This window comes from Loxodonta africana, chromosome 15 (assembly GCF_030014295.1).
Source record: "Loxodonta africana isolate mLoxAfr1 chromosome 15, mLoxAfr1.hap2, whole genome shotgun sequence".
Classification (NCBI taxonomy): Eukaryota; Metazoa; Chordata; class Mammalia; order Proboscidea; family Elephantidae; genus Loxodonta; species Loxodonta africana.
This window is the reverse complement of record NC_087356.1, coordinates 27,628,446-27,651,358: the sequence shown is the minus strand read 5'-3', so window position 1 is coordinate 27,651,358 and position 22,913 is coordinate 27,628,446. Positions and strand designations below refer to the sequence as shown.

The following is a 22,913-nucleotide window of genomic DNA, read 5'->3' as shown; positions in this document are numbered from 1 at the left end:
TCCTTATTCCCTCCTTGATGTCTTCTATAACCCAGTCTTTTTTCAGGAGGGTATTGTTCATTTTCCAAGTATTTGATTTCTTTTCCCTAGTTTTTCTGTTATTGATTTCTAGCTTCATTGCCTTGTGGTCTGAGAAGATGCTTTGTAGTATTTTGATATTTTGGATTCTGCAAAGATTTGATTTATGACCTAATATGTGGTCTATTCTAGAGAATGTTCCATGTGCACTAGAAAAAAAAGTATATTTTGCAGCAGTTGGGTGGAGAATTCTGTATAAGTCAGTGAGGTCAAGTTGGTTTATTGTTGTAATTAGGTCTTCCGTGTCTCTATTGAGCTTCTTACTGGATGTCCTGTCCTTCTCCGAAAGTGGTGTGTTGAAGTCTCCTACTATAAATGTGGAGGTGTCTATCTCACTTTTCAATTCTGTTAAAATTTGATTTATGTATCTTGCAGCCCTGTCATTGGGTGCATAAATATTTAATATGGTTATGTCTTCCTGACCAATTGTCCCTTTTATCATTATATAGTGTCCTTCTTTATCCTTTGTGGCGGATTTAAGTCTAAAGTCTATTTTGTCAGAAATTAATATTGCTACTCCTCTTCTTTTTTGCTTATTATTTGCTTGATATATTTTTTTCCATCCTTTGAGTTTTAGTTTGTTTGTGTCTCTAAGTCTAAGGTGTGTCTCTTGTAGGCAGCATATAGATGGCTCGTATTTCTTTATCCAGTCCGTGACTCTCTGTCTCTTTATTGGTGCATTTAGTCCATTTACATTCAGCGTAATTATAAATAAATAAGTTTTTAGTGCTGTCATTTTGATGCCTTTTCATGTGAGTTGTTGGCCATTTCATTTTTCCACATACTTTTTTGTGCTGAGACGTTTTTCTTGGTAGATTGTGAGATCCTCATTTTCATAGTGTTTAACTTTATGTTAGTTGAGTCATTACGTTTTTCTTGGCTTTTTTCTTGAGTTATGAAATTGATATTCCTTTTTGTGGTTACCTTATTATTTACCCCTATTTTTCTAAGTAAAAACCTAACTTGTATCATTCTATATCGCCTTGTATCACTCTCCATCTGGCAGTTCAATGCCTCCTATATTTATTCCCTCTTTTTGATTATTGTGATCGTTTATCTATTGATTTCCATGATTCCCTGTTATGTGTATTATTTTGTTTATTTATTTATTTTTTAGAATTAATCTTAATTTGTTTGTTTTTGTGCTTTCCCTATTTGAGTTGCGTTGATATCAGGATGTTCTGTTTTGTGACCTTGTATTGTGCTGGTACCTGATATTATTGGTCATCAGGCCGAACAATCTCCTTTAGTATTTCTTGCAGTCTTGGTTTAGTTTTTGCAAATTCTCTAAACTTGTGTCTATCTGTATTTCTCCTTCATATTTCAGAGAGAGTTTTGCTGGATATATGATCGTTGGTTGGCAGTTTTTCTCCTTCAGTGCTCTGTATACGTTGTCCCATTCCCTTCTTGCGTGCATGGTTTCTGCTGAGTAGTCTTAACTTATTCTTATTGATTCTCCCTTGAAGGAAACCTTTCTTTTCTCCCTGGCTGCTTTTAAAATTTTCTGTTTATCTTTGGTTTTGGCAAGTTTGATGATAATATGTCTTGATGGTTTTCTTTTTGGATTAATCTTAAATGGGGTTCGATGAGCATCTTGGATAGATATCCTTTCGTCTTTCATGATGTCAGGGAAGTTTTGTGTCAGGAGTTCTTCAACTATTTTCTCTGTGTTTTCTGTCCCCCCTCCCTGTTTTGGGACTCCAATCACTCGCAAGTTATCCTTCTTGATAGAGTCCCACATGATTCTTAGGGTTTCTTCATTTTTTTTAATTCTTTTATCTGATTTTTTTTCAGCTATGTTGGTGTTGATTCCCTGGTCCTCCAGAAGTCCCAGTCTACGTTCTAATTGCTTCAGTCTGCTCCTCTGACTTCCTATTGCGTTGTCTATTTCTGTAATTTTATTGTTAATCTTTTGGATTTCTACATGCTGTCTCTCTATGGATTCTTGCAACTTATTAATTTTTCCACTATGTTCTTGAATAATCTTTTTGAGTTCTTCAACAGTTTTATCAGTGTGTTCCTTGGCTTTTTCTGCAGTTAGCCTAATTTCATTTGTTTGGGGGGTTGGAGAAGCTGTCATGGTCTGTTTCTTTATGTGGTTTGATATGGACTGCTGTCTCCGAGCCATCACTGGGAAACTAGTTTTTCCAGGTAATCAGCTAAAACAAAATGCAGTCAGATCCCTATGTGAATTCTCCCTCTGGCTCAGGGTATTCAGATGTTAATGGAGCCGCCTGGGGAGGGTGGGGGAGGGATCAGAGAGCTGGGAGTGTAGCACCTCAGAATATAGAGCTGATCCCTGCGTTCACGCTCCGCCCGCGTCCTCCAAAATCCCGGCGGGACGGCTCCCCGGCTGGGATGCTGCTCTCCCTGCTCCAAGAGCTGTCAGTTCCTCTCGGGGACTTCTCCCTCCGGCGCGCTGCTCTGGTCGCACGTATGGGGTGGGCGTCGCCCTCACGAACAGCTGGGCCCGCCCCCGGTGTCTATTCAGGGGAACGTGCTGACGCCCCGCCCTTGCTCGCCAAAATCCCGGCGGAACGGCTCCCCTGCTGGGACGCTGCTCTCCGCGCTCCGAGACCAGTCACTTCCTCCTGGGGACTTCTCCCTCCTGTGCGCCACACCGCTCGTGCAAACTGGGTGGGCGTCGCCCTCATGAACAGCTGGGCCCGCCCCCGGGGTCTATTCAGGGGAACGCGCTCACTCCCTGCCCATGCTCGCCTAAATCCCAGTGGGACGGCTCCCCGGCTGGGATGCTGCTCTCCCCGCTCCGAGACCAGTCACTTCCTCCCGGGGACTTCTCCCTCTGGTGCGCTGCATCGCTCGCGCGGACTGGGTGGGCGTCGCCCGCATGAATGGCTGGGCCCGCCCCCGGGGTCGCTTTAGGGAAATATAGCTGATCCCCACACTAACGCCATGCCTGCTTCCCGCCAAACTCCCGGCAGGACGGCTCCCTGGCTGGAACGCTGCTCTCCCCACTCCAAGATCAGTCACTGCCTCCCGGGTGCTTCTCCCACCGGCTGCGCCTCTACGCCACCCGCGCCAACCGGCTAGGCTCTCTCCCGGGATGAGTTCGGGGGGTAGGGCTGGCCCCCTTGTCTGTGCCGTCTGCCCCCCGGGCTCTGCCCCAGATCGGGCTCCAAAGGTCACCTGCCTGGTACGCTGGCTCCTGGTTCTGAAAACGATCGCTGTCTGCCCGTATTTGTTCGTTCTCCGTCTCTAAGTCTGTGTTTGTTGTTCAGAGTTTGTAGATTGTTATGTATGTGATCGGTTTCACTTGTTTTTCCAAGTCTTTGTTGCAAGAGGGATCCGCGGTAGCATCCACCTAGTCTGCCATCTTGGCCCTGCCTCCTCCCACTGAGATTTTTGGGGTTGTTTGTTACTACAGAATAACTTATCCTGGCTCATACCATGAGGTACTTTTGGCTTGTTTCCAATTGTTTGCTATTGCAGACAGTGGTGCAGTAGATATCCTTGTGCATGTCTCTTTGGACACATATTAAAGTTTCTTGAGGGCAGTGCTTTTCAAACATTGCTGTGTGTGTGAATCACATGAAAGGTTATTAAATATAGATTCTGATTCAGTAGGTGTGGGGTGGTTCCTGAGCTTCTGTATTTTCTATTAAGCTCCTGGGTGATGCAAGTTCTGCTGATCTAGGATTTATAAGTAGAAGGAGATTGGCTGGATTAATGAAAGCGGATGTGTGTCTTTGATTTTACTAGGTATTGTTCTCCAAAGTGGTTTACCAGTTTACACTATCACCAGCATTTTTTGGAAGTTTCTGTTACTCTATCTCTTGGTAACATCTGTATTGTCAAACTTTTTGTTTTGCCAATAATGATTATGAAATGATAGTTCATTGTTCTGATTTTTCATTTCTTTGATTACTAATATGATTGGGTTTTGAACATTTGGATTTCTTTTCATCTACTTTGCCCATCTTTCTCTTAGGTTGTCTCCTGCTTTCTTTTTGATTCATAAGAATTTATTATATACTTTGGATATTAACCATACTGCAAATTTGTCTTCCAATGCATGGCTTATCTATGAACTCAGTACAGTTAGACTCTTTTGTTATGAAGTAGTTTTAAATTTTGGATATAGTCAGATTTATTTTGTAGGTCTTAAAATTTTTTATTTTTAAACAATCTCAAGTTCACAGTTCAGTAGAACTTTTTCCTGAACCAGTTGAAAGTAAGTTGGTAACGTGGTGCCCCAGCATCCTCAAATACATTAGTGTGGTTCCTTACAAACAAAGATACTCTCCTATGCAGCTACAGTGCAGCCATAAAAATTAGTAAATTCACATTACTAAATCCTCAGACCCAGGTCAGGTTTTGCCAGTTGTCCCAGGCATGCTGTACAGCAAAAGAATCCAGTTCAAATTAAATGCTGCTTTTAGTCATTTCTTCCAACCTGGAACTGTCCTCAGTCTTCTTTGACTTTCATAACCTGGTCACTTTCAAAGATTACAGGCCAGTTGTTATGTAAAATGCCCTTTGATTTTGAGTTTGACTGATACTTCATGTTGTGTCCTTGGCTGGACTGTCACAGAAGTGATGCTGTGTTCGTCTCATTACATCTTATCAGGCAGCCCATGCATTTGATTTGTCTTATTTTTGATGACGTTCATTTTGATTACTTAAGATGGTGTCTTACAGCCTTTTCCATTGTAAGGTTACTCTTTTTCCCTTTGTAATTAATAAAAATTTTATGGGGAAGTGTTTTATAGATAGTTATTTAAATTTATTATTCTTTATCAAACTTTCAAATTATTTATGTTAGTATTTCCTCATGGCTTTTTATTTCATTTGATATTCTATGTGCATTTTCTGTTCTAGATATTTCATATAAGTAGGATAGTACAATATTTATCCATTTGCGTCTGGCTTATTTTACTTAGCATAATGTTTTCAAGATTTATCCATGTCACAGCATGCATTTTCTCTTTATGACTGAATAATATTCCATTGTATGGATATACCACATTTTATTTTCAGTTAATGAACATTTGGATTGTTTCCATTTTTTGTTATGAATGATACTGCTATTAATATTAATGTCCAAGTTTTTGTGCAGACATGTCTCTTGGGAATATGCCTACGAGTGGAATTGCTAGGTCATATGGTAACCTTTTTGAGGAATTGACTGTTTTCCAATGCAGCTGCACTATTTTACATTCCCATCAGCAGAATGCGAGGGTTCCAATTTCTTCACACCCATGTCAACACTTGCTGTTGTCTGCATATGTGTTTTTTTTTCTTTTTAAATTACAGTCAAGGAGTCTGAGGGTGGTGCAAATGGTTAAGCACTTGACTGTTGGCCAAAAGGTTGGCAATCTCAACCCACCTAGAGGTGCACCTGGGAAGACAGGCCTGTTGATTTGCTTTTGGAAGGTCACATCCTTGAAAACCTTGTGGAACAGTCCTACCCTGTACACACATTGTTGCCATGAGTCGAAATTGACTCAACGGTATCTAACAATGACAACAATAACCAAAAACCCATTGACGTCGAGTCAATTCTGACTCATAGTGACCTTATGGGTGTGAAATGATATCTCTTTGTTCCCCTTCATTTTTTTTTTTTTTTTTAATTTTTATTAAGCTTCAAGTGAACATTTACCATTCCAATCAGTCTGTCACATGTAGGTTTACATACATCTTACTCCCTTCTCCCACTTGCTCTCCCCCTATTGGGTCAGCCCTTACAGTCTCTCGTTTCGTGCCAATTTTACCTTCTTCCCTCTCTCTCTATCTTCCCATCCCCCCTCCAGTCAAGAGTTGCCAACACACTCTCCCGTGTCCACCTGATTTAATTAGCTCACTCTTCATCAGTATCTCTCTCCCCCCCACTGACCAGTCCTTTTCATGCCTGATGATTTGTCTTCGGGGTTGGTTCCTGTCCTGTGCCATCAGAAGTTCTGGGGAGCATTGTCTCTGGGATTCCTCTAGTCGCAATCATACCATTAGGTGTGGTCTTTTAATGAGAATTTGGGGTCTGTATCCCATTGGTCTCCTGCTCCCTCAGGAGTTGTCTCTTGTGCTCCCTGACAGGGCAGACATCGATTGTGGCCGGGCACCAACTTGTTCTTCTGGTCTCAGGATATTGTAGGTCTCTGGTTCAAGTGGCCCTTTCTGTCTCTTGGGTTCTTAGTTGTCGTGTGACCTTGGTGTTCTTCCTTTGCCTTTGCTTCCGGTGGGTTGAGACCAGTTAATGTATTTTAGATGGCTGCTTGTTGGCATTTAGGACCCCAGGTGCCACAATTCAAAGTGGGATGCAGAGTGTTTTCATAATAGAATTGTTTTGCCCATTGATTTAGAAGTCCTCTCAAACCAAGTTCCCCAGACCCCAGCCCCTGCTTCGCTATCCTTTGAAGCTTTCATTTTATCTCGGAAACCTCTTTACTTTTAATCCTGTCCAATTAGGCTGACCTTCCTTGTTTTGAGTGTTGTCTTTCCCTTCACCCAAAGCAGTTCCCATCTACAGATTGATCAATAAAAAGCCCTCTCCCTCCCTCCCTCCCTCCCTCCCCCCTTTGTAACCACAAAAGTATGTGTTCTTTTCCGTTTTTTCTATTTCTCAAGATCTTATAATAGTGGTCTTATACAATATTTGTCCTTTTGCAACTGACTCATTTCGCTCAGCATAATGCCTTCCAGATTCCTCCATGTTATGAAATGTTTCAGAGATTCGTCACTGTTCTTTATCGATGCGTAGTATTCCATTGTGTGAATATACCACAATTTATTTACCCATTCGTCCGTTGATGGACATCTTGGTTGCTTCCAGCTTTTTGCTATTGTAAACAGAGCTGCAATAAACATGGGTGTGCATATATCTGTTTGTGTGAAGGGTCTTGTATTTTTAGGGTATATTCCGAGGAGTGGGATTTCTGGTTTGTATGGTAGTTCTATTTCTAACTGTTTAAGATAACGCCAGATGGATTTCCACAGTGGTAGTACCATTTTACAATCCCACCAGCAGTGTATGAGAGTTCCAGTCTCTCCGCAGCCTCTCCAACATTTATTATTTTGTGATTTTTGAATTAATGCCAGTCTAGTTGGTGTCAGATGGAATCTCATCGTAGTTTTAATTTGCATTTCTCTAATGACTAATGATCGAGAGCATTTTCTCATGTATCTGTTGGCTGCCTGAATATCTTCTTTAGTGAAATGTGTGTTCATATCCTTTGCCCACTTCTTGATTGGGTTGTTTGTCTTTTTGTGGTTGAGTTTTGACAGAATCATGTAGATTTTAGAGATCAGGCGCTGGTCTGAGATGTCATAGCTGAATATTCTTTCCCAGTCTGTAGGTGGTCTTTTTACTCTTTTGGTGAAGTCTTTAGATGAGCATAGGTGTTTGATTTTTAGGAGCTCCCAGTTATCGGGTTTCTCTTCATCATTTTTGGTAATGTTTTGTATTCTGTTTATGCCCTGTATTAGGGCTCCTAGGGTAGATCCTATTTTTTCTTCCAAGATTTTTATCGTTTTAGTCTTTATGTTTAGGTCTTTGATCCACTTGGAGTTAGTTTTTGTGCATGGTGTGAGGTATGGGTCCTGTTTCATTCTTTTGCAAATGGATATCCAGGTATGCCAGCACCATTTGTTAAAAAGACTATTATTTCCCCAATTGACTGACACTGGTCCTTTGTCAAATATCAGCTGCTCATACGTGGATGGATTTATATCTGGATTCTCAATTCTGTTCCATTGGTCTATGTGCCTGTTGTTGTACCAGTACCAGGCTGTTTTGACTACTGTAGCTATATAATAGGTTCTGAAATCAGGTAGGGTGAGGCCTCCCACTTTCTTCTTCTTTTTCAGTAATGTTTTGCTTATCCGGGGATTCTTTCCTTTCCATATGAAATTAGTGATTTGTTTCTCTATTCCCTTAAAGTATGACATTGGTATTTGGATTGGAAGTGCGTTGTATGTATAAATGGCTTTTGGTAGAATAGACATTTTTACTATGTTGAGTCTTCCTATCCATGAGCAGGGTATGTTTTTCCATTTAAGCGTGTCCTTTTGAATTTCTTGTAGCAGAGTTTTATAGTTTTCTTTGTATAGGTCTTTTACATCCTTGGTAAGATTTATTCCTAAGTATTTTATCTTCTTGGGGGCTACTGTGAATGGTATTGATTTGGTTATTTCCTCTTCGGTGTTCTTTTTGTTGATGTAGAGGAATCCAAGTGATTTTTGTATGTTTATTTTATATCCCGAGACTCTTCCAAACTCTTCTATTAGTTTCAGTAGTTTTCTGGAGGATTTCTTAGGGTTTTCCATGTATACGATCATGTCATCTGCAAATAGTGATAGCTTTACTTCCTCCTTACCAATCTGAATACCCTTTATTTCTTTGTCTAGCCTAATTGCCCTGGCTAGGACTTCAAGTACGATGTTGAATAAGAGCGGTGATAAAGGGCATCCTTGTCTGGTTCCCGTTCTCAAGGGAAATGCTTTCAGGTTCTCTCCATTTAGAGTGATATTGGCCGTTGGCTTTGCATATATGCCCTTTATTATGTTGAGGAATTTTCCTTCAATTCCTATTTTGGTGAGAGTTTTTATCATAAATGGGTGTTGGACTTTGTCAAATGCCTTTTCTGCATCAATTGATAAGATCATGTGGTTTTTGTCTTTTGTTTTATTTATGTGATGGATTACATTAATGGTTTTTCTGATATTAAACCAGCCTTGCATACCTGGTATAAATCCCACTTGATCAGGGTGAATTATTTTTTTGATGTGTTGTTGGATTCTATTGGCTAGAATTTTATTAAGGATTTTTGCATCTATGTTCATGAGGGATATAGGTCTAAAATTTTCTTTTTTTGTAATGTCTTTACCTGGTTTTGGTATCAGGGAGATGGTAGCTTCATAGAATGAGTTGGGTAGTATTCCGTCTTTTTCTATACTTTGAAATACCTTCAATAGTAATGGTGTTAAGTCTTCTCTGAAGGTTTGGTAGAACTCTGCAGTGAAGCCATCTGGGCCAGGACTTTTTTTTGTTGGGAGTTTTTTGATTACCATTTCAATCTCTTTTTTTGTTATGGGTCTATTTAGTTGTTCTACTTCTGTATGTGTTAGTTTAGGTAAGTAGTGTTGTTCCCAGAATTTATCCATTTCTTCTAGGTTTTCAAATTTTTTAGAGTACAATTTTATGTAGTAATCTGATATGATTCTTTTGATTTCATTTGGTTCTGTTGTGATGTGGTCCTTCTCGTTTCTTATTCGGGTTATTTGTTTCCTTTCCTGTTTTTCTTTAGTCAGTCTAGCCAATGGTTTATCAATTTTGTTAATTTTTTCAAAGAACCAGCTTTTGGCTTTGTTAATTCTTTCAATTGTTTTTCTGTTCTCTAATTCATTTAGTTCAGCTCTAATTTTTATTATTTGTTTTCTTCTGGTGCCTGATGGATTCTTTTGTTGCTCACTTTCTATTTGCTCAAGTTGTCGGGACAGTTCTCTGATTTTGGCTCTTTCTTCTTTTTGTATGTGTGCATTTATCGATATAAATTGGCCTCTGAGCACTGCTTTTGCTGTGTCCCAGAGGTTTTGATAGGAAGTATTTTCATTCTCGTTGCTTTCTAAGAATTTCCTTATTCCCTCCTTGATGTCTTCTATAACCCAGTCTTTTTTCAGGAGGGTATTGTTCATTTTCGAAGTATTTGATTTCTTTTCCCTAGTTTTTCTGTTATTGATTTCTAGCTTCATTGCCTTGTGGTCTGAGAAGATGCTTTGTAATATTTCGATGTTTTGGATTCTGCGAAGATTTGTTTTATGCCCTAATATGTGGTCTATTCTAGAGAATGTTCCATGTGCGCTAGAAAAAAAAGTATATTTTGCAGCAGTTGGGTGGAGAGTTCTGTATAAGTCAATGAGGTCAAGTTGGTTGATTGTTGTAATTAGGTCTTCCGTGTCTCTATTGAGCTTCTTACTGGATGTCCTGTCCTTCTCCGAAAGTGGTGTGTTGAAGTCTCCTACTATATATGTGGAGGTGTCTATCTCACTTTTCAATTCTGTTAAAATTTGATTTATGTATCTTGCAGCCCTGTCATTAGGTGCGTAAATATTTAATATGGTTATGTCTTCCTGATCAATTGTCCCTTTTATCATTATATAGTGTCCTTCTTTATCCTTTGTGGCGGATTTAAGTCTAAAGTCTATTTTGTCAGAAATTAATATTGCTACTCCTCTTCTTTTTTGCTTATTGTTTGCTTGATATATTTTTTTCCATCCTTTGAGTTTTAGTTTGTTTGTGTCTCTAAGTCTAAGGTGTGTCTCTTGTAGGCAGCATATAGATGGATCGTGTTTTTTTATCCAGTCCGTGACTCTCTGTCTCTTTATTGGTGCATTTAGTCCATTTACATTCAGTGTAATTATAGATAAGTAAGTTTTTAGTGCTGTCATTTTGATGCCTTTTTATGTGTGTTGTTGGCCATTTCATTTTTCCACATGCTTTTTTGTGCTGAGACGTTTTTCTTAGTAGCTTGTGAGATCCTCGTTTTCATAATGTTTAACTTTGTGTTTATTGAGTCGTTACGTTTTTCTTGGCTTTTTTCTTGAGTTATGGAATTGGTATTCCTTTTTGTGGTTACCTTTTTATTTACCCCTATTTTTCTAAGTAAAAACCTAACTTGTATCCTTCTATTTCGCCTTGTATCACTCTCCATCTGGCAGTTCAATGCCTCCTATATTTAGTCCCTCTTTTTGATTATTTTGATCGTTTAGCTATTGATTTCCATGATTTCCTGTTGTGTGTATTATTTTGTTTATTTATTTATTTTTTAGAATTAGTCTTAATTTGTTTGTTTTTGTGCTTTCCCTGTTTGAGTTGCGTTGATATCAGGACGTTCTGTTTTGTGACCTTGTATTGTGCTGGTACCTGATATTATTGGTCATCAGGCCAAACAATCTCCTTTAACATTTCTTGCAGTCTTGGTTTAGTTTTTGCAAATTCTCTAAACTTGTGTTTATCTGTAAATATCTTAATTTCTCCTTCATATTTCAGAGAGAGTTTTGCTGGATATATGATCCTTGGTTGGCAGTTTTTCTCGTTTAGTGCTCTGTATATGTCGTCCCATTCCCTTCTTGCCTGCATGGTTTCTGCTGAGTAGTCTGAACTTATTCTTATTGATTCTCCCTTGAAGGAAACCTTTCTTTTCTCCCTGGCTGCTTTTAAAATTTTCTGTTTGTCTTTGGTTTTGGCAAGTTTGATGATGATATGTCTTGGTGTTTTTCTTTTTGGATCAATCTTAAGTGGGGTTCGATGAGCATCTTGGATAGATATCCTTTCTTCTTTCATGATGTCAGGGAAGTTTTGTGTCAGGAGTTCTTCAACTATTTTCTCTGTGTTTTCTGTCCCCCCTCCCTGTTCTGGGACTCCAATCACTCGCAAGTTATCCTTCTTGATAGAGTCCCACATGATTCTTAGGGTTTCTTCATTTTTTTTTAATTCTTTTATCTGATTTTTTTCCAGCTATGTTGGTGTTGTTTCCTTGGTCCTCCAGAAGTCCCAGTCTACATTCTAATTGCTCGAGTCTGCTCCTCTGACTTTCTATTGCGTTGTGAAATTCTGTAATTTTATTGTTAATCTTTTGGATTTCTACATGCTGTCTCTCTATGGATTCTTGCAACTTGTTAATTTTTCCACTATGTTCTTGAATAATCTTTTTGAGTTCTTCAACAGTTTTATCAGTGTGTTCCTTGGCTTTTTCTGCATTTATCCTAATTTCATTTGTGATATCTTTAAGCATTCTGTAAATTAGTTTTTTATATTCTGTATCTGATAATTCCAGGATTGTATCTTCATTTGGGAAAGATTTTGATTCTTTTGTTTGGGGGGTTGGAGAAGCTGTCATGGTCTGTTTCTTTATGTGGTTTGATATGGACTGCTGTCTCCGAGCCATCACTGGGAAACTAGATTTTCCAAGTAGTCAGCTAAAAAAAAATGCAGTCAGATCCCTATCTGAATTCTCTCTCTGGCTCCGGGTATTCGGATGTTAATGGGGTCGCCTGGGGAGGGTGGGGGAGGGATCTGAGAGCTAGGAGTGTAGCACCACAGAATATAGAGCTGAACACCACGTTCACGCTCCGCCCCCGTTCGCCAAAATCCGGGCTGGACGGGTCCCTGGCTAGGACACTGCTTTCCTTGCTCGGAAACCAGTCCCTTCCTCCTGGGGACTTCCTCCGGTGCGCGGCACCGCTCGTGGGCACTGGGTGGGCGTTTCCCGCACGAACGGGTGGGCCCGCCCCCAGGGTCTATTCAGGCGATTATAATTAGATCCCGCGGTCACGCCCCGCCTGTGCGCGCGCCCAAATCCCAGCGGGATGACTTCCGGGTTGAGACGCTGCTTTCCCTGTTCGGGAACCAGTCACTTCCTCCCCGGGACTTCTCCTTCCGGAGCGCCACACCTCTCGCGCGAACTGGGTTGGCGTCACCTGCACGGCCAGGTGGGCCCGCCCCCTGGGTCAATTCAGGGCAATAAAAATGGACTCCGTGCTCACGCCCCGCTCGTGCGCGCGCCCAAGCCCCGGCAGGACGGAACCCCGTCTGGGACGCTACTTTCTGCGCTTCGGGACCAATCAGTTCCTCCGCACGGCCAGGTGGGCCCGCCCCCTGGGTCAATTCAGGGCGATAAAAATGGACTCCGCGCTCACGGCCCGCTCGTGCGCGCGCCCAAGCCCCAGCAGGGCGGCACTCTGTCTGGGACGCTACTTTCTGTGCTTTGGGACCAATCAGTTCCTCCGCACGGCCAGGTGGGCCCGCCCCCTGGGTCAATTCAGGGCAATAAAAATGGACTCCGTGCTCACGGCCCGCTCGTGCGCGCGCCCAAGCCCCAGCAGGGCGGCACTCTGTCTGGGACGCTACTTTCTGCGCTTTGGGACCAATCAGTTCCTCCCGGGGACTTCTCCTTCCAGTGTGCCACACCTCTCGTGCAAACTGGGAGGGCGTCACTCGCACGACCAGGTGTTCCCGCCCTCTGGGTCAATTCAGGGTAATAAAAATGGACCCCGCGCTCATGCCCCGCCCGCGCGCGCGCGCGTGCCCAGATCGCAGCGGAATGGCTCCCCGTCTGGGATGCTGCTTTCCCTGTTTTGAGACCAGACACCTCCGGGGATTTCTCCCTCTGGTGTGCCGTGCCACACGCACGGACTGGGTGCGCGTCCTCCCGCACGAACGCGTGGGCCCCGCCCTGGGGTCACTCCAGGGAAACACAGCTGACCCCCCCCCCCGCACGCGCCCCGTCGGCTTCTCGCCTAACTCCCGGCGGTCAGCACGGCACCCCAGCTGGGACGCTGTTCTCCCCCCTCTCAGATCAGTCACTGCCTCCCGGGTGTTTCTCCCTCCGGCTGCGCCCCTACGCCGCCCGCGCCAACCTGCTAGGCTTCCTCCCGGGATGGGTTCGGGGGGGAAGGGGTGGGCCCCCTTTCTGTGCCGTCTGCCCCCCTGGGCTCTGCCCCAGATCAAGCTCCGAAGGTCACCTGCCTGGTGCGCTGGCTCCTAGTTCTGAAAACAGTCGCTGTCTGCCCGTATTTGTTCGTCCTCCGTCTCTAAGTCTGTGCTTGTTGTTCAGAGTTCATAGATTGTTATGTATGTGATCGATTCCCTTGTTTTTCCGAGTCTTTGTTGCAAGAGGGATCCGCGGGAGCGTCCACCTAGTCCGCCATCTTGGCCCCCCTCTCCCCTTCATTTTTGAAAGTTATTTTTGATGGGTATAGAATTCTAGGTTTATAGTTTAATTAGCCCATAATACATCATTTCATTGACTTCTGGCTTGCATAGTTTTTGGGGAGAAGTATGCAAACGATCTTTATATTTGTCCCTCTGTGCATATGTGTCTTTTCTCCAGATGTTTTAAAGCTTTTGTCTTTATCATTTGTTTTTAACAGTTTGATTTTGATGTACTTTGGTGTAAATGTGTGTGTATTTATATTGCTTGTAGTTTGTTTAGTTTCTTGGATCTGTGGATTTATAATTTTCATAAAATCTAAAAGATGTTCAGACATTATTTTTCCGTTTTTCTGTCCGTTTCCCTATTTTGGAGCTTAAATTACATCTATGTTGGACAGCTTGCTGTTACCTTACAAGTGATTTGAGGATTGGTTCTTTTTTTATTTTTTTCTGTTTATGTTTTATTTTGAATAGATTTTGTTGCTTTGTGTTCAAGTACACTGAGGTTTTTTTTTTTTTTTTAATTGCCTGATCAGTGAAATTTTCATTTCGGAGAATATATTTTTCATCTTTAGAAGTTCTCTTTTTTTGTTTTTATTTCTTTTACTCTTGTGTCTTTTAAAAAATACAAGTACAGAGTCATAGCTTTTTAAATGTACTTCTCTCCTAGTTCTATAATTTCTGCAATGTCTGAGTCTCTTTCTGTAGACTTTTTTTTTTCTGGGTTATGGGTCACTTTTTGGAGTTCTTATTATGTCTAGTAATTTTTGATTGAATGTTGGGCGTTTTATTACATTGTTGAGTGTCTGCCCCCCTGGGAGTGTTGGGCTTTGTTTTGGCAAATAGGTTGTTTCCAGATCAATTTAATCCTTTTAAATCCCATTTTAAAATGTTGTTAGGCCCACCTTCATTCCAGGGGTAGTTTAGCTTTACTAAATAAGTAAAATCTGTAATCTACCCTGAATAACCCAGAGATCACCAAGGACTCTCCATCTGGGTGGTCAGAGTTCAGACATCTCCCTGTCTTGTCAGAGCTCTTGAAAGTGTTCATCTTATGTCTTTCCAGCCCTTCTCTCTTAGTTTCTCACATTCTCTTTTCTCTCTCTCTCTTTCTTTGCCTCTCTCTTTCCTTTTATCCCTCCTTCCCTTCCCATGTGTAATTCCAGTTTACCTATGCCTGACATAGTACTCAGCAAAGACTCAAGGGAACTCCTGTGCAGATTTCTGTAGTTCTTTTTCTGCATTGCTTCCATTTTTTTTTTTTTTTTTTTTGAGTTGGGGGGAACTCTGCCTCACAACTTCAAGTTGCCTTCACTTTCCTAAACTCCTATTTTTGACTCTTTAACTCAGAAAGGGTACGAGACTCTGGGTTTTCCCTCACTATATCAACAATCTGGAAGTCACCTTCACGTAGATAATCTGGGTAATTATTAAACTTACCTTGTTTGTTTCCCTTCTTTCAGAGATCACAGTTCTGTGTTGCATGATGTCCAATATCTGAAAAACAGTTGCCTGATTTATCTTAGCCAGTATTTTATACTTGTTTAAAGTGGGAGGTCAGGTCTGTTCCTTGTTACTTCTTCATGGCTGAAAACCTAGTTACCTTTTTTTTTTTTAGCTCTAAATACGGATTATATTATTTTATGCTCCCCAAGGGAAGATATCTGACTTTCTTTTTATATCTAGCACATAGAAAGGATTAAATATTTGTTAATCATCGATGTATTTTCTGTGGTGAGAGCTTTTGTTTCTTATTTTTATCTTACTCTGAATATTTTTTTATTTTTTAGGGGTAGTTATGATCCACTTTAAGGGATCACTTATTGGAATTTTAAAACAATCATTATGAAGGAATTCTAGGGCATGGCAAGGAAGTATCTAAATCATTTTTACCCGGATTTAGCATTCCTCTTCTCATGATAGCTTTCAACCATGTTTAAGTTATTCAGGCTTCACTTAACCAATTGATAGGATTATTTAGACCTCTTTTCCTGTCTTCTTCCTTTTTTTTCCCTACTTTTATTTCATTTACTTTCTTTCAAAACACATTTCTATTAGAGATAAAGCCTGCATAAGGAGCGAGAGAGTGTGAATGAGCACATGCATGCAAATGAAAATTAGAAATTTGGCTTTAATTCAGTTTTTATAATGTTTGGGGGTTGTCAGATGTAATGTCAAAATCTAGTTTTGGATTCTTCTGGCCACTGGAAGTAGAATTTTTTTTCTTTTGGTGCCTGCTATATATGTGTTTGGAAACCGTGGTGGCATAGTGGTTAAGAGCTACAGCTGCCAACCAGGAGGTCAGCAGTTCGAATCCACCAGGAGCTCCTTGGAAACCCCATGGTGCAGTTCTACCCTGGCCTATAGGGTTGCTGAGTCGGAATTGACTTGATGGGGTGTTTAATTAGCTGTCATTCTTTAACCTGTTACTGTTATGGAAATACACTAGATATTTGAATAAGCTGAAATCTTATTGATCTGTTATAGTTGGAATATGAGTATGCTGGGGAAACAATAATAGGGAAATAAGATGACATTCCTTGTTACTAGGAATCACTGTCTTTTGTACTAATTAGCCTTGAAAAATGTGGAGCTGTTTGACAGACCAGATGTTTCAGCATGCAGCCATGTGTCTCATCAGTGAGTGTGCCTTGTGTCCGCAGGCAACATTGTTGGATTTTTCTCATTCTATAAACAGTGTTCCAAAATATAACTAAGCCCCAAAGTGTGTTTATCTTTTTGGCTTAATTTCTGGCTTTCTATCCAGTCTAAAGTTTCTCTCTAGAGGAATTGCATTTTATTGCACATAGCTCTTCATACCTAATTGTAGTATAAACACCATTCTGTTTACATAAAACCATGTGAATTGTACTGTTTTTGAGTCTGTAAAATTTTAACAAAAGCAACTATTCCTGACTTAACTATATATGTGCATTTATTTTTGAATTTAGGGGGAATAAACCTTTATTCCCTCGATTTATTTGGAGTAAGTTTTTGTTTTTTGGAACTTGTTCAGGAAAACATAAAAAGAAATAAAAAAAAGTAAAACCAGTCCCTGGTCTTTAGTTTTTGTGGTATGAAGTGTGTTGGAGCAAGAAGAGCTTCAATTATCTGCTGTGAAATTCATTTTAAAAATTCCAAATAGAGCTATAAGTTGTTTTTTTTTTAATTCATAAGGATGGAACTGAGTTTTTGCTGTACTATAAAATATCATGGAAAAATGTGAAAATTGGAAAATTAAAAGCATGAAGGAGAGAATTGTCACCCATAATTTTGCTATCCAAACAAAACAAAATAAAACAGAAACCCATGGTTAACATTCTTGTATATATTTTTCTAGTCTATGTGCTTATATGTGTATGTGTGTATTCAGTGATACATATCTTATAAATGCATACAAATTCATCATTTCTACGTGCATATTTATAAATTTGAAAAATCAGATGATTATATTTTTAAGTGCTATTTCTGAAATAATTTTTATTTAACAATATTGTAGATATTTTGCTATTTTGTTAGTCTTTTACTACGTGTGTGTGTGTACATCATAATATATTTAACCAATTCCTTTTTATTAGACATCTAGGTTAATTTTTTAAGTTTGCTTAAAAACAAAAAACAAAACAAAACAAAACAAAACTACAATTCAAGACTCTGAGTGGTGCAATTGGTTAACACGCTAGCCTGCTAACTGGAAGGTTGGAGGTTCAGGTATACCCAGCGGTGCTTTGGAAAAAAGGCTTGGTGATCTACTTCTGAAAAGTCAGCCATTGACACCTCCTGGAGCGCAGCTCTGCTCTGACACAAGTGGGTGTTGCTATGAGTCCAAATGACTTGTTGGCAGCTGGTTTGGTTTATCTTTTGTACATCTGATATTATTTAGAAGTGGAATTGTTGAGAATACCCATTTTGCTAAAATTCTCCATTGAAACTTTGTGTCATTAGAAGAAAAATATTTGGCTAGCAGACCATCAGTTTCCATTTATTGAAACCCTTGACGATAATACACATTATCTTTTCAGAAACCTTTGGCAGTTTGAGTGACAAAATTGTGTTTTTGATTTGCATTTCTTCACATTAATTTCATATTTTTAAAAAATATGTTGCCCATTTTTTGTTCTTTCGTGAATTTTCTTTGTTCAGTGCTATTTTTTTAACTCAAGTTTATTAATATTTCCTATATATGTTGCAGATAATCTTTACTACTTTGCTTGTTTCCTCTTTATTATTTTATTTTGTTCTTTTTATACATAAGTTATTTTAGGTTCTTACCTAGTCAACTTTATCAATCTTAGTTTTATTCTCCCTTTTATGCTATGAAAGTTTTTCTACCTATCAGATAAATAGTGTTTCTTTTATTATTACGAAATGTCTGTCTTTGTTTCTAGCAATAGTTCTTGTCTTAAAGTCTATTGTGATTGGCTGTTTTCCAGAGCCCTGATAGAGTTCTTTTTGACAATTTTGTCTAGTTTTTGGTTGTTTTTTGAGAAGAAGAGTTGCCAAACTCTTCCCTCTGCCATAGCTGGAAGTCTAGTGTTGGTACTTAATTATATAGGATAATTTTTGAGATGATAATATTTTTTAATTCTTTATGTAATGGACATCATTGATAGATTTTCTAAATTCTTGGGATAAAACAATTTTTGGTTATAATATTCTAGACTTTTAATTTATGTATTAATCTTTAATGATTTGAGATTTTTCCATTGTTCTCATTAAAACTTAGTAGTAGATTTATCTTAATATATACTGAAAACTAATTCAGAAATTTTGCCTGAGGAATATATCTGTGACCCTGAAGAAAACCGAGTTGAGCTGAAAGTGATCAATTCCTTTCGTAGGCACTATCCTGCACTGAAAACTCTGGAGCACTTAGAGCATACTTATCTGCCTCAAGTGAGCCATTATCGATTCTGCAAGGTGATGGTGGACAACATCCCCAAACTTCGCGAAGAAATCAAAGACGTTTCTATGTCCGATCTCAAAGACTTTCTGGAGAGTATCCGCAAACATTCAGACAAAATTGGAGAGACCGCCATGAAGCAAGTAGGTTTTGTGTTTATGATAGGTTGGCCATTGGCTTTACAAATATTTAGTTAAACGTAAGTTTTTCTTTACCAAGTATCTTAATTGTTGCTTATCTTGGCATTTTAGGGAAGTTTTTTGTCTTTATGGGGACTAGTGCGACAACTGACTAGTATTTTGCTCTGTGGGTGTTCAGTAAATACTGTTTGATTGTGATGGTTTATATTTTGGATTTGAAGAGATCTTCTGTTTTTTTAAAGTACTTTCCTTGATTTTGGTTATGATTTGAAGCCCAAGAGCTTTTAAAGTTGTCTTCTTACTTAATGACCTAATCAACAGGTGTTAATGAAAAAAGACTTATTAGGAAATCCTGTGAATTATGATCATAGAGGGGATTTTTTTATAGCTGTAAGTTAACAAATGTATTAGAAATCTTTAAGTTAAAAAAAAAAATCTCTAAGTGACCAAAGCTACATGGAATATCTGAATTTCTTTATAATTATGAATAAAAGAGCAGTAATAGTAATGATTTTCAGTACTACTTGCTCTTTTGAAATTTAAATCACATTGATTTTATTAAAGTTTCTCGGTTTACCTGATTATGTAGCCACCTATTTTGGGATAAGAAATAGAAGTTTTAGTTGTTTATGGAAAATGATTCTTGGTTCTATAAACAACTGTGTTCTTGAAAAGTCATGTGTAATTCTTATCATCTGGGGGGAATAAGGGAGTAGATTATATTTGGGGTTATATTTTAGGTCTCAGCTAGCCTTACTAATCTTTCCAGTATCTGTTTAATTCTGCAAAAGAGATTTGCCAATTACCCTTTCCTAAGGGAGTGCTTTTTTTTTTTTTTAAGGGAGTGCAGATAAACTTGTTTCTGCTATTCTTTTTCTTCTTTTCAGTTTTGTCAGTGTTAAACTTTACAAAGTGCAACGTTTAAAATTAGTTGATGACAAACTTCTGATAGAAATAGATATTTCATGTCTTCTTCTAGTGTTATAATAACAAAATTAATCATTAAAAATATACTTTTGTGCTGTTGAGTGTGTTTTGAGTATAGGAATGAAGGTATCTTGTAAGACAAGTCTTTGAGTATTGTAGTTGATTAATATTTCCTAAATTTTCAAAATATAGAAGAGTATAGTACAAAGCTTCTGGAAGCTTCCTTTCTTAAAGTTGCTTTTCTAAGCCTTAGCTTGAGAAATTAACTTTACTTCCCTTTTGCTGAAAGAGAGGACTCTGTGAAGAATATTATTACCTCATTCAATGAATAATATTATTTGGTCTCACTCCTTGATTATCCGAAGAAATTAAGGCCCAGGGGAGAGAAGTAATTTGTTCAATTTCAGACAATTGTAAAGGTCAGAGCCTATAGTAGAATTCAGGTCAGATTGGAGTGAATTTGTCCACTATGGCACTCAATTTGTATAAATTATTAGTTGTTTGCTATTTTTTGGTCATATAAAGAGATGGTGAAGAAGCCTTTTATGAATTTGGAGTTTATTAATTGACTGATAACCCTTCGTTCCTCATATAAAAGTTTTCATCTCCAGTATGGATTTTACTACATATATTATTACCCTATGTTATGAATCGACTCGACAGCACTGGGTTTTTTGGTTTTTTGTTATGGTGTATATAAGATCCTTGAGTAAAGATATCTTTCACCTTTTTAAATCTTCTGTTGATGTTGTTGCCATGGAGTTGATTCTGGCTCATAGCAAACTTATAATGACAGGATAGAACTGCCCCATAAGAGTTTTCTAGGCTGTAATCTTTACAGGAGCAGATCACTAAGTCTTTTCTCCCAGGGAGCTGATGGTGGGCTTGAACTGCCTACCTTTCAGTTAGCAACCAAGCGCTTAACCATTGCACCACTAGGGCTCTTAAATCTTCTTTAGTACCTAGAAAGTAAGTAAAGTAGGAGAGAGAGGCACTGTTACATACTTTGTACATAGTAGGTGTTCAAGAAGTATTTATTTGAATTAATAGATGTTAGAAAAGAGGAAAAGGAAATGGCTTGTTTCTCATGTATGTCAAGCTCAAAATGATTTTTTTCATTGTGATGGTTTTCTTCTCAATGATGGTTTAGGGACTTAGAATGTTTCTATAATGTGGCTCTGCCATCTTTAATATGGCTTCCAGGATTAGTGCAGAAAGGGAAAGACAAAAGAGAGTTTTTAGGGCTACGTGGAAATAGCACATGTCACTATTAACCACATTCCATTGGCCAGAGCTTCATTATATGGCTATACCTATCAGTAAGGGGGAGTCTCTGGTTGTTACAAATGATTAAGCACTCAACTACTAGCCAAAAGTTTGGCAGTTCATACTCACCCAGTGGTGCCTTGGAAGAGAGGCCTGGCAATTACAGCTAGAAAACCCTATGGAGCAGTTTTGTGCCGTACAAATGGGGTCACCATGAGTCAGAATCAATTTGGTGGCAACTAACAACAACAACAATCTCTAAAGGAGGCTGGGAAGTGTAATCTTGCTCTGTCTCTAAGAAGAGGAGAACACAGATTTGGTAAATAGTAGTTAGTCTCTCCCACAGTCTACCCTTCGCTCTTTCTTCCATACATAGAACACACTCACCCATTCCCTAAGAGAGACAACCAGCATCTCATCTAGTCACTACATCCATCTCAAAGTCTAGTATTTTCCAGTGATGCTCAGTCCTCTCCATTAGATCCAGATGGGGCTCTTCATGGACTGATGACGGGTGAACTAAAATGACAAGTTATCTGCATCTCTGTCTTCACTCCCCACCTCCCTAATGTACAGTGATGAAGCTGGAGTAGGATAACCACACAATAAAAGTTTTGATTTACAAAAGGGAAGAGTAGAAGACACGCTGTATTCACTGTTCCATAGCAAATCATGTAATTTTCTTGGGCAGACATTGAGAAGTCCTTCTGGCCTGGTTATGGGGAAATTCCTTGCCTAGACCTTATTTCTGTGGAAGGAACTGGTTTGTCGATTGTTCTTCTGGGCTACTGGCTATACCCTCTAAGAGATTTTTCCTTGTCTATATTTCCCTATGTACGCTTCAGAAAGATCTAAATTTTCTGAAAAGGTGTACTTCTTTCTCACTCTTTATATATCTACATCTGCATCTCTCTCTCTGTTTCTCTCTCTATATATATCAGTTTCTGTTTTCTGCTCCTGCACATTTAGGGGCCTGAGGGTTTTCAGGTTCTGAACAGTCAAAGGTTTGTTTAGTCCAGATTTGTGGGTTTTTTTTTTGCATTATAATTCCCTCCAAAACTTAGTAGGCTTCTGATCTGTTTCTTTCCAATAGGTTCTATGTGGAAAACATACCCAGTGTTTTTCCCTTGATGTAATTTTCAAGATTAATTTTTTTTCCTTCTTTGATTGGGGGAGTAGTGGAAATAGAGAAGCATGGCCCTTGTCTTTTGCCGCTTTCTCAATTTAATGGCCCTACTTTGAAGCTAGGAACACAGGTAGTGCAGTGGTTAAGTGCTCAGTTGCTAACTGAGAGGTTGGTGGTTCGAACCCACCAGCTGCTCTGCTGGAGAAAGATGTGGCAGTGTGCTTCCTTAAAGATTACAGCCTTGGAAATCCTTTAGGGCAGTTCTACTTTGTCCTATAGGAATCGACTCCACGGCTTGGGTTTGGTTTGGTTTTGGGACTCTGAGGCTACATGAAACCATGGATGAGAAGACCACACCTTAATGTGATCTTTGCTTCAGGAGTAAGTCACTTCACTCAATTAGAAGTCATCCTGAAGCTTTACTCAAGCCTTTTCCTTTCTCTCACTGTTTGGGATCTGTATGTATTCAGCTTTCTAGCTAGCCATCTGAGGGCTGTTTCTTGACTTCCTCTGTGTCGTTCTGCAAACCAGCCAATCTTTTCGGACCTCATCTGTTTTATGTATTATGAAAGTAAATGCTAATACATGCTGTAACTCTGACTCTGCATTCACTTCTAGAGGTGTAGGCTCAGTAGGCATTGATTCACATTTTATTATAGGTTCCAGCTTTACCAGTTGTTTTGTCATAGTATTACAGAACTCTGTAGCACTTCAGCCTGTTAAATATACAGGTAGTCCCCGACTTAACGGTGTATTTGAGCTATGACGAACCTCGCTGACGAACCACACTTAGGACCGTCCGTT

The 22,913-nt window shown here is 39.4% G+C and overlaps 1 protein-coding gene across 21 annotated transcripts in view; it reads left to right on the top strand.

The window, feature by feature from the left end:
- Positions 1-22,913, top strand: part of EXOC6B (exocyst complex component 6B) — a 712,770-nt gene that overhangs the window by 136,434 nt on the left and 553,423 nt on the right. For all 21 annotated transcript variants that reach the window (XM_010593648.3, XM_023552767.2, XM_023552763.2 and 18 more), the window contains one exon: positions 18,589-18,793. In XM_010593648.3, the coding sequence (XP_010591950.1) occupies positions 18,589-18,793 (205 nt within the window). The remainder of the gene's footprint in view (positions 1-18,588; positions 18,794-22,913) is intronic.